At 38.3% G+C, this 13,182-nt stretch overlaps 1 protein-coding gene across 1 annotated transcript; it reads right to left on the reverse strand.

Moving 5' to 3' along the window:
- Nucleotides 1-749: 749 nt before the first annotated feature.
- LOC133631797 (lipoxygenase homology domain-containing protein 1-like) lies at nt 750-12,890 on the reverse strand. The gene is made up of 14 exons (XM_062023957.1): nt 12,867-12,890; nt 11,880-12,537; nt 10,191-10,305; nt 10,042-10,053; nt 9,886-9,966; nt 9,637-9,821; nt 9,463-9,561; nt 8,795-8,943; nt 5,547-5,670; nt 2,826-2,935; nt 2,556-2,696; nt 2,342-2,477; nt 981-1,141; nt 750-896 (listed from the first exon to the last, which is right to left on the reverse strand). The coding sequence occupies exons 1-14, from the start codon at nt 12,888-12,890 to the stop codon at nt 771-773; spliced, it is 2,121 nt and encodes a 706-aa protein (XP_061879941.1). The 3' UTR covers nt 750-770.
- Between the last annotated feature and the right edge of the window lie 292 nt (nt 12,891-13,182).

The following is a 13,182-nucleotide window of genomic DNA, read 5'->3' on the forward strand; positions in this document are numbered from 1 at the left end:
TACAGGATGTTATTTATGTAGTTTGCTCATTTTCCTCAACTGGTGCACTAACGTCATGTGTTTTTTTTTTGTTTTTTTTTTACATATGTAGCATCATCTACAAAGAATTGCTATTGCGACATCTAGTGGACACATCTAGAACAGCAGTTTCTTTCATTCAAAATTTCGGCTCATTTTTATACTTAGCAAACTCATCCCGCGGGCCGTACGTTTGACACGCCTGGTTTAGTCTAAAAGTCCAGTTTGGAGACTTTTGTGCTTGCAGATAGTCCTCCATCTTGGTGGTCTCATTCATTCATTCAGCAGTACTTTCAGACATCTTTATGTGTTTGTTGTGTTAATAAAGTTGTTTACAACAAAATCCACTGGCTTTGTCTGTGGAAAAAAGATGCTATTAGAAACAACCGCTTGCTCGCTCACATATACGCCACCCAAGTTCATATTGTGTGGGTACAGCGCCTCGCAGCATGATTTTTCATTTTTTACAATCCAATCAGCAAGAGTAATGATGTTGCACATAAATTAAAGGCCTACTGAAACCCACTACTACCGACCACGCAGTCTGATAGTTTATATATCAATGATGAAATCTTAACATTGCAACACATGCCAATACGGCCGGGTTAACTTATAAAGTGCAATTTTAACTTTCCTGCGAAACTTCCGGTTGGAAACGTCTTTGGATGATGCGTATGCGCGTGACGTCACGACGGCAACGGATACTGATACCCAGACAACTTACATATTAACTGGCTGTGGAAGAATGAAAACTATATAATAATATGTATTTTGGGGAAAGTCTTAGTCACCTTACTCAGATGCCACCCTGCAAAAGGATTTCTTTTCTCATGCCAGATTCGGAGTTTGGTCAAAATTCCTAAATCTGGAAGTTCAACCTGTGGCACAGAAGCGGAAACTGTGACAGTGTCATAGAAACATTGTAATCCATTGGTAAAATAGGCGTAGAATGAAGTACTTACTATAAACCTGTCCACTTGTCCTCGCTCAAAATTGTCTGTTTTGTTGTCTAGTTTGATCTCGTCGGACTTGCCCTTCTCTCCGTACACCTGGAAATAGATTTCTGCGTCGCTTCCAGCATTGGGAAGGTCCGATGTCCAGATCCACAAGGACCAGGGATGCTCTGGAGTAAAATCACTCTGATAAATATTGATTACTTGAGTAAGTCTCCTTTAGTGTTGTCCCGATACCAATATTTTTGTACCGGTACCAAAATTATTTCGATACTTTTCTAAATAAAGGGGACCACAAAAAATTGCATTATTGGCTTTATTTTAACAAAAATTCTTACGGTACATTAAATATATGTTTCGCATTGCTAGTGTGTCCTTAAATAAAATAGTGAACATACAAGACAACTTGTCTTTTATCAGTAAGTAAGCAAACAAAGGCTCCTAATTTAGCTGCTGAAGTATGCAGTAACATATTGTGTCATTTTGTCAAAATGATTAAGTACAAGTGGTAGAAAATGAATGATTAATCTACTTGTTCATTTACTGTTAATATCTGCTTACTTTCTCTTTTAACATGTTCTATCTACACGTCTGTTAAAATGTAACAATCACTTATTCTTCTGTTGTTCTTCTTAGTTTTGGATGATGCATACAATTTTGGTATCAATCAGATACCAAGTCATTACAGGATCAATACATTGGTCATATTCAAAGTCCTCATGTGTCCAGGGACATATTTCCGGAGTTTATAAATATAAAAACAAAAAAAACGACAGAAGATGTTGTGATGCCAAAACATATCGACGTAATCATAGTAGTATCGACTAGATATGCTACTGTACTTGGTATCATTACAGTGGATGTTAGGTGTAGATCCACCAATGGCGTTTCTTTACATTTTGACGCCGGTGAGCTACGGTGTGTAGTGAAGCATGTTTAGCTATTCCTCGTCCTGCAGGGATGATACTTGGAAGAAAGTTACTTTATTTGTCGCCATGGAGACAAGGATTAGTGATTTAGAAGTAGCTAAAACACTGCAGACTGGGGCTGGACTTTAGCTGCTAGCTAGCCATGTCTTAAAGCACCTCTTCTGGTGGGCGTTACAGTGTTACTTCATCTTTATCTTTAGTTTTTAAGCCAAAATGCGGCAGTTCTCCCTTTTCTGTCTACACACTGTGTCTGTTTGTAAGTACTTCGGGATTGTGCGCTGCCGAACATGCTCCTTTTCAGAGGCGGAATAGTACTGAAAATGATCCATTAGTATCGCAGAACTATACTAATACTGGTATACCGTACAACCTTAGTCTCCTTATATCAGATTAGAAGCACTAGGGTTGATCTTTATTAGCAATTCCAGGGAGTTAACATACTTTTTTGCCTTCTCTGCCGGAGAGAAACCATCTCGTAGAGTTCTCGCTCTATCAGCTCGTCTCCTTCCTTCTCGTCCAGCCATTTTGAGCATGGGAAGGTCTGTTCGATCCCGGTAAATGGACAATACACCACCACCTACAAAGAAGGCCTGGGTAAAACTAGGTCACGTGAGCAGATAGTGTTGTTATTTCTTATTGGTGTGTGTGTGCAGACCTTCTCACAGTACCACCCAGCACTGACCCCGCTGTTGTCATGTCCGATGGTCACCCTGCTGAGGGGGCTGAGAAGTGCGGCAATCTCGATATTGAAGATGTCCGTCAGGCCACGCTCAAATTTCCCTCCTTCAAGAAACACCTGGATCAAATACGCAGAGGAGAATAATTTTTTCACGTGTCTTTTTTTAATTTATTTTTTTACACAAAATGTAGATGATCAACAATAACAATACCAACGATGTTATGTTACACAATATTTCTCACTTACCTTGCCACTGTTCTTTGAGCCTTTGGTGCCGTGCATCACAATGTGGATTTTGGAGTTGGTCCCGGCTCCTCTGATGTTTCCGGTTACAATCTGGAAGTTATACACGATACCTGACAGGAATAGTTACTTGTGAGCTGGCCTGAGGGGCACGATGGTTCACAGGCTCAACTGCGACAAGATGATTTAATTACTGGCTAAAGAATCAACAAGACTCTGCCAAGTAGAAAGTAGTGTTATTAATATAACCAATATTTTGGTACCGGTACCGGTAGCAAAATGTATTTCGGTACTTTTCTAAATAAAGGCGATCACAGAAAATGTCATTATTGGCTTTATTTGAACAACAAATCTTAGGGTACATTAAACATAGGTTTCTTATCGCAAGTTTGTCCTTAAATAAAATAGTCAACATACAAGGCAACTTGTCTTTTATTAGTAAGTAAACAAACAAAGGCTCCTAATTTAGCTGCTGACATGTGCAGTAACATATTGTGTCATTTATCATTCTATTATTTTGTCAAAATTATTAAGGACAAGTGGTAGAAAATGAATTATTAATCTACTTGTTCATTTACTGTTAATATCTGCTTATTTTGTTTTTCAACATGTTCTATCTACACTTCTGTTGTAATATTTACTTATTCTTCTGTTGTTTGATACTTTACATTAGTTTTGGATGATACCACAAATTTGGGTATGAAACCGATACCAAGTCGTTACAGCATCATACACTGGTCATATTCAAAATCCTCATGTGTCCAGGGACATATTTCCTGAGTTTATAAACATAATATAACTTTTAAAAAAACGAAAGAAGATTTTGTGATGCTAAAAAATATCTATGTAATCATAGTAGTATCGACTAGATACGCTCTTGTACTTGGTATAATTACAGTGGTTTATATTGTAGTGTCCCGGAAGAGTTGTTGCTGCAGGGAATTCTGGGAATTTGTTCTGTAGTGTTTATGTTGTGTTGCAATGCAAATATTCTCCCAACATGTGTTTGTCATTGTTGTGTAGTGTGGTTTCACTATATGGCACATGTTTATGACAGTGTTGGCCGTATGACTATTATTTTGGCTGTTGACTAAGTATGCATTCATTCACATGCGATTAGTGCTTTCAATGTTTAGTTGATCGTCTTAATGGTCAATGATTGGACAAGATGAAATCTTGTCTTGAAATTGTCCAACTATAGACACATTTTAATACATCCATTATCATGACTCCAGTGTGCTGAGGTGTGTAGTGAAGTGAAGCATGTATAACAATCACTCGACTTACATGGTTGATACTTGATTTGTCTCCATGGAGACAAGGAGTAGTGATTTAGAAGCAGTTAAAACTAGAGATGTCCGATAATATCGGACTGCCGATATTGGCCGATAAATGCTTCAAAATGTAATATCGGAAATGATCGGTATCGGTTTCAAACTTATCGGTATCGGTTTCAAAAAGTAAAATGTATGACTTTTTAAAACGCCGCTGTGTACACGGACGTAGAGAAAAGTACAGAGCGACAATAAACCTTAAAGGCACTGTCTTTGCGTGTCGCCCCAATCACATAATATCTACGGCTTTTCACACACACAAGTGAATGCAAGGCATACTTGATCAACAGCCATACAGGTCACACTGAGGTTGGCCGTATAAACAACTTTAACACTGTTACAAATATGTGCCACACTGTGAACCCACACCAAACAAGAATGACAAAAACATTTCGGGAGAACATCCGCACCGTAACACAACATAAACACAACAGAACAAATACCCAGAACCCCTTGCAGCACTAACTCTTCCGGGACGCTACAATATACCCCCCCGCCCACTTCAACCTCCTCATGCTCTCTCAGGGAGCATGAGGAGCATGTCCCAAATTCCAAGCTGCTGTTTTGAGGCACGTTAAAAAAATTATGCACTTTGTGACTTCAATAATAAATATGGCAGTGCCATGTTGGCATTTTTTTCCATAACTTAAATAAATGATAAATGGGTTATACTTGTATAGCGCTTTTCTACCTTCAAGGTACTCAAAGCGCTTTGACACTACTTCCACATTTACCCATTCACACACACATTCACACACTGATGGCGGGAGCTGCCATGCAAGGCGCTAACCAGCAGCCATCAGGAGCAAGGGTGAAGTGTCTTGCCCAAGGACACAACGGACGTGACTAGGATGGTAGAAGGTGGGGATTGAACCCCAGTAACCAGCAACCCTCCGATTGCTGGCACGGCCACTCTACCAACTTCGCTACGCCGTCCCAACTTGAGTTGATTTATTTTGGAAAACCTTGTTACTTTGTTTAATGCATCCGGCGGGGCATCACAACAAAATTAGGCATAATAATGTGTTATTTCCACTACTGTATATATCGGTATCGGTTGATTTCGGTACCGGTAATTAAGAGTTGGACAATATCGAAATATCGGATATCGGCAAAAAAGCCATTATCGGACATCTCTAGTTAAAACACTGCTGACTGCGGACAGACATTAGCCGCTGGCTAGCTAGCCATGTCTTAAAGCCGACGTGACGACGACGACGGGTGGGGCACCGGTACTTCCGGTACTTTTAGAGGCGGTACAGTACCGAATATGATTCATACCGGTGTACCGTACAACTCTAGTAGAAAGTAAACCTTTTTGGTGAACAAAACTGAGTGCATAGGAATTTCATCACATTCACAGATGTAATTTGTATAAATTCTTTCTTACCCGTCGGTTGGCTCCCTCCCACCAAAATGTCTCTCTGTATCTTGCCATCGTCCTCATCAATGGCAAACCACCGATTGATTGGAAATTCATACACTACTTTGTTTCCCAGATCGTCCACAGTCACCTTGACACAATAAAAACAAAATGAGAGAACGCTTCTATGGCACAACTCCGCCAGGCAGCATTATCCTGCTTGGTACAACTCTGGCAATGAAGCAGAAGCTCAGAACATCCCTTGTGAACATCCTATTTACATCTCATTTTAGGATGCTGTTCAATATGTCAGTCCTTTTTGCATAACTTGCAGTTCCCTGACAATAAGCTTGATAAACATGTTTGAGCCTATACATTTTATCAAATATATACTCTGTTGAAGCCTGCCGATGCTCGGTGGTTGGTGGTCACTCCTGTTTGAATCCTGCCTACAGTTTGCAGTTGGTGTCGTTTTTGGTCTCCATCCATCCATCCATCCATTTTCTACCTATCAGCCTATCTCAGCTGCAATCGGGCAGAAGTAGCCACCTCATCACAGGGCCAATTTAGTGTTGCCAATCAACCTATCCCCAGGTGCATGTCTTTGGAGGTGGGAGGAAGCCGGAGTACTAACTTCACACAGAAAGATCCCGAGCCCAGGATAGAACCCAGGTCCTTCGTATTGTGAGGCACATGCACTAACCCCATGTGCCACCGTGCTGCGTTTTTGGTCTCACAATGTCAAAATGTGAACAGCATGATGAAGGCGACTGTTTAAATACATATTTATACTTAAATTCTAATTGAAGCAGGACATGTATTAGGTGATTCATTGGTCGCACAGCTAATGACAGCCCTAATAATTGAATTGGCCTGCTCCTAGTCAGAGAACAGCAAGTTGCGCAAAAAGTACTAAAATGTTAAACAGTTGGACCTGTATAGGTTTGAGTGCATTTTAGGTTCATCCTTAAAGAAGAATATCTCTAACTTTTTGGGAGTAGTACACGTGTTCTTTTCTTATTTACTATGCTAAAAGCACTAAAGGTGAGTCATTGCTGTATAGCATTGCTGTCAGTCAACGCTGCAATCGTCTTCAAATATACGTCGATGAGTCTGATGTAAACTAATCCCTTAATGAGTAAGGGTTTCCCTTTACAAGTTGGCTAGGATGACATCATTTGCGAACCAATTGTGTGCACGCATGCGTGTGCATGAATGCTGTCGCTGGAATGAGCTCATCTCACCGTACAGTATAAGTGACTCAGATGAGAGGGCTCAGGAAACACGAGAATCACATATATTACTATAAGTACCTCTAAAGGTAGACTGAAGTGCATTAGAAAAACTCTTAAACGCTTTTTTGGGGGATAAGTTGATTGACTTAATGAGTGTTTACAGGATCTTTTTAATCCACTGAATTGTATGTGTATATATATATACATATATACATATATATATATATATATATATATATATATATATATATATATATATATATATATATATATATATATATATATATATATATATATATATATATATATATATATATATATATGTATGTATGTATGTATGTTTTTTTTTTTTTTTATTTTTTTTTTTATGTCCTGCCCAGCTTCTCGGGCAAATCATATAGCAGATGTAGATGCCCATATCGGCTGTTCAGATTTACTTTACAAATGAGAAGTGTAAGATACTTCTCTTGTTGCCTTACTTGTATTTTGACTTTATTAAATGTATTTATATTATCATTTGGTGCAGCCGGGCCGGAGCAGGAGGGGATAGAAAGAGAGAAAAAGGAAGACAGAGGGGGGAATTGTGGGGACAAGAGGGGGATTAGACAGAGAGACAAAGACAACAACAGCAAACACAACAACAACAACAACAACAGAGCAACATCAGCAAATACGACATGTACAAATATGATGGTAAAAGTAATAGCAAATAAGCAGTTAGCGAAAATTTAAAAAAAAAATAAAATAAAAAAAAATACAGAAATGACAATGAGCATTATTACACTAAAAATGGAGCAATATGAATACCAATAGAAATAGTGCTATACTATGTATGTATGTATATATCATTATAATTATATATACATATATACACATACATACACATACTGTATATACATATATACACATACATACATATATATACTGTATATACATACATACACATACATACATATACTTATATATACATACATACATACATACATCTACATTTATACATACATATATACATCTACAAATATACATTATATGTTTACACATATACACACATACAATACATGTATACACACATATATATATATATATATATATATATACACATACATACATACATACATACATACATATATATATATATATGTATTATATATATATATATGTATTATATATATATATATATATATATATATATATATATATATGTATTATATATATATATATGTATTATATATATATATGTATATATATGTATTATATATATATATATATATATATATATATATATATATATATATGAGATATATATATATATATATATATATATATATATATATATATATATATATATATATATATATATATATATATATATATATATATATATATATATATATATATATATACACATATATATATACACATATACACATATATATATATATATATATACACATATACACACATATATATATGTATATATCTCCATCCATTTTTTCTCGCTTGTTCTTCTCAGGGTTGCGGGGGGTGCTGGAGCCAATCTCAGCTGCATTCGGGCGGAAGGCGGGGTACACCCTGGACAAGTCGCCACCTCGTCGTAGGGCCAACACAGATAGACAGACAACATTCACACTCACATTCATTCACTAGGGCCACTAGGGCCAATTTAGTGTTGCCAATCAACCTATTCCCAGGTGCATGTCTTTGGAGGTGGGAGGAAGCCGGAGTACCCGGAGGGAACCCACGCAGTCACAGGGAGAACATGCAAACTCCACACAGAAAGGCCCCGTGCGGGGCTCGGACCCAGGACCTCTGTATTGGGAGGCACACGCACAAACGCCTGTTCCACCGTGCTGCCATATACTGTGTGTGTATATATATATATACACACACACACACACACGTCATATATATATATATATATATATATATATATATATATATATATATATATATATATATATATATATATATATATATATATATATATATATATATATATATATATATATATATATATATATATATATAAATAAAAGCTACCTTGTCAACAAACCATCCTGCGGAAGAGCCTTTGTTGTTATGGCCGATAGTGATCTTCCTGACTTTGCCCAGGTTTGGGGCTTCAATGGTGAATTTGTCCTCTGTGCCTTTTTCAAAGTTATTTTTTTCTGTGTTCAGTAGCCTCTCACCTGAAAGAAAATGAAAAATTGTGATAACCATAGAAACCGAAATTGAACCTACTGTAATTAATTGTATAGAGGGGATGGGTGACAAACTTAATATTTGCATACAGTAAGAAGGAGATTCATATGGCCCCATTTATCGCGGTTTACCTGACACATGAAACGTCACAAATAAGGGGGCAAATAAGGGGGCGGGGGGGGGGGGGGGGTGGAATTGTAACTGCATACAAAGTCTACTTTATAACACTTGACACTGAGTGTGTAACAAGATATATCAACTTGACAGCTCAGTGGTAAATGTTAAATACATTCTTTTATTTGTTTTTATAATTAATCAATTAACATATATTAACATATGAACACACTCAGAATAACTGAAAATTGGTAGCATTGAGTACCGGTATTAATTATACCGTATCGGTTCTAATGGGAAAGTTAAACTTCCTTCATAGTACATGACCAAAACAATAATTAAATATCCATCCAATAAAAAATAAAAAAAACTTTCACCAAGTTATTTCTTACCTGTATCACCAAACTCTCCAAATATATTGATAAAGACGTCCGCATCTGTTCCGCTACCTTTTATATCAGCAGTGAAGACACTGACCATATACTTATTGTCTGTAAAAGTAAGTGCACATGTTAGTTCTTCATTTTAGTGAGTAAAGTACTGATACTGTTGTGAGTGTTTCATACATTTGGGCATGTCCATGGCATCCAAGCTGCCCAGCAGGTCTCTGACAAAAAGGTTGTCCCCTTCCACTTTACTGAGCCAGTTGTTACAAGCATAGTAGTACCTCAGGTGAGGCCTGATTACGTCAGTCACTACCACCCGGTCCAAGAACCAGCTGGGGTTCAGACCTGTGTTGTCATGCTCAATCCTGGAGAGACACAAGATATTCCTATTGTCATTCTCGAAAAAATACACGTCCTGTCATCGCTTACCGAATCTTCTTTAAAGGTCCCACATTGTGGGTTCTTATTCTGAACACATCAGTTTTGGCCCTCTCAAATGCAGTGCGGCTCCTGGGATAGATGAGAAGGTTAGCATACGACAACGGAAAAAAACATGCTCCGCAAACTGCAAAAACCTATACGTACCTTTTCTCTGTGCTGTAAGTGGGGAATGACGGATACAGGTTAGTTTCAGTGGAAAATATTCAATACCTGAGTCAGAATTGGTCATAGTTAAAGTGAAATATGTATCCTTATTAGGCATAATTCAGCAATTATCCAGGACAGGAACTCACTTGCTTGCCAAATGGACTTTGGGAGTGATACCAAATTCTCCAAAGAGTGTGACAAACACATTTGCATCGGTGCCCGCTCCTCTCTCATCCCCAGTGATGGTCACCACCTCATACACTGACAAGTTGAACAGATCAAATGTGTATATTTCAAGATACATTTCTGTCTTTTTTTCACCTCTAATTCTGATAATACACGTATTGAACTAAAATGTACAGTCATGGTCAAAATTTTAAGTACACTTGTGAAGAACATAATATCATGGCTGTCTTGAGTTTCCAATAATTTCTACAAGTCCTTTTTTTTTGTGATAGAGTGATTGGAGCACACTCAATTTGTGTTTCATCTGACATCACATGGACAAAGAGAAGACCTTCTGGAGGAAAGTTCTGTGGTCAGATGAAACAAAAATTGAGCTGTTTGGCCACAATACCCAGCAATATGTTTGGAGGAGAAAAGGTGAGGCCTTTAATCCCAGGAACACCATCCCTACCGTCAAGCATGGTGGTGGTAGTATCATGCTCTGGGCCAGATAAATTCCGCATTGAGGTTAAGATTTTAGTCCTGACATTCAGTGCGTTGCATGGTGGGGCCCCTCGGTACAACACTGACTTGCTATGCCCTTACTTCTCAGGGCGCAGCCTCCGGTCTTCAGGCCAGGGTCTTCTAAAGATCCCGAAAACTCATTTTAAAACCAGTGGAGACCTGACATTCCAGGCTATAACTCCCAGACTCTGGAACAATTTGCACCAGTCCCTTTGTGATCTTGACTGTGTTGAAACTTTTAAGAAACATTTGAAAACTTCTCTTTTTAGTAAAGCTTTTAGTTAATGCACCTTTTAACTATCATTTTTAATCCACTTTGTATCCTTTTTATGATGTTGTTTTAAATTGAATTGTTGTTTTACTTCACCTATGTTTTGTACAGCACTTTGTGATTTTATCTGTGAAAAGCGCTTTATAAATAAATTGTACTTACTTACTACTTACTCATATCTGCTGTACAGATTTACTTTACAAAAGAGAAGTGTGGGATATTTTTTTGTTGTCTTATTTGTATTTGACTTTATTAAATACATGTATTTAGTGTTTGCCGCAGAAGACAGAGGAGGAAATTGCGGGGATAAGAGGGGGTTAAGACAGAGAGAGAGACAACACCAACAAACAACAACAACAACAGAACTACATCAACAACTTTTGATATATAAATATAAAGAAGATCCAATGAACTACTAAATGGCACCCCTTCTCATCGCTGTTGTTAATCAATTTATCCCAGCATGCACTGGGTTACTGGGTCATAAATAATTGTCTACCAGTAGTCCATATCTCCTATGAAAGCATATTTTACACATATTTCACTGAACTGACGTAACAGCTGATTGGCTAGTGTAAGCTTGGAGCTCTGCGTCGCATGTGATTTATACAAAACTTGTTGGAAAGTACAAAAAGTTCCCCACATTGCTGAATAACCTTACTGTCATGTCTCTTTTACAGATCTAATACTACCACCAAAAATGTGGAATATTTCCCGGACCAGTGCCAAGAAAAAGCTTGCATTTTTTACGCATTTGTCCTTGTTAACAGCACACACTTGGTGGGAAAAAGGTGGTAAAGTGTCAGCTGTGTAAAAGAGTCTACAGATTCCTTTGAACTAATTTGCAATGAAATATTTTTTACAAAGTTTTTACCTTTCATTTTGTGGTACTCATCTTCATAGTTCTCCACCAATTCCTCCTGGTAATTTCGAAGCTCACTCTCGTAGATTTCCACATAATTCTCCACCTTCTTCTTTTTGCCTTTCGTCTTCTTGTTGTCTTCATCGCTGTTCCCCTTCTCTGACGCTCTCTTCTTCTTGTCTTTCTTCTTCTTTTTCCCATCCTCCTCATCCCCTGCTACCTCGTCCTCTTTTTTCTCGGAGTCCTTCTTGGATTTTTTGTCTTCATCTTTGGATGTTTTACCCTTGGGGCCCATCTTGTCTTTTTCCAAAGGCCGACTTGTTGCTTTTTTAGTGGTGGCGATCAAATCCGGAAGATTCCTCTCTCTTTTCTTACCGCTTGAGTCGCTGTTGTTGTCGTCATGGTCGGTGTTCTGGGAGACGTCGCTGAGGTCATCCCTGCTTACTTCTTGGTTTTTCTTCCTCTTATCCTTTTCTTTAACTCGTCTTTTCTTGTTGCTGCTGCTCACATTGCTACTATTTGTGTTAGAGCTGTAGCCTTCTTCATCACTGTCCTTCTTCTTCCTCCGTCCTCCCGCATACTCACTCACCTTCAAACTTTTCTTCTTGGGCTTCAGTTGCTGATCCTCAGAGTCCTCGTCATCCACATCTTTGGTTTCCTTCTGCACACTCTGACTTTTTTTTTTGTTTTTTTAGCAGGCATCTTTAATTTATGTACTACCCTGAAACCGATTCCAGTGTGCTTCGCTGAAACTTGATTAAAGTGACCTGTGACCGGACAGGAGTGAGCTACAGGTCTGCCTCCAGCTTTCTAGGCCTGCGTTATAGACACGGGGAAGCCCTTTCTCACTATAACAACACATGCTCTGAGCTCATTAAACATATACCTGTCACCTGACCAGGGAAGGGGGAAAAACATGGGAAGGAGCACCCACCTCCAAAAAGTTATGGCAGCTCCTTTAGTCACACGCTATTGTGACACCAATTACTTGTTTCTCACCTTTTGCTTGGGCGGTAAGACCATTTAGGTGTTCAGTCTTTGCAGCAGTTAATTGTTTTTTCCTTTGTGTCTTGTGAGTTTTTGTTACCGCCCCTTTTCTTTGTTACAGACCTAACCACTCCCTGAGTCAGGCCTAATTACCAGGGGGTGCTGCAAGTGTGCTTAATTAGCAGGCCTATTTAATCACACCTGTACGGGCAGGCAGGCACTGGCTGATTACTCCTTGTGACCCAGGACCTCTTATTCATGCTCTGGATTTTTCTCCTCATTTCCAGTTCCTGTACAACCTTTCCCCTTCCTGCCGGCTCAGGTAGCC

This window comes from Entelurus aequoreus, linkage group LG17, assembly GCF_033978785.1.
Source record: "Entelurus aequoreus isolate RoL-2023_Sb linkage group LG17, RoL_Eaeq_v1.1, whole genome shotgun sequence".
NCBI classification, from domain to species: domain Eukaryota; kingdom Metazoa; phylum Chordata; class Actinopteri; order Syngnathiformes; family Syngnathidae; genus Entelurus; species Entelurus aequoreus.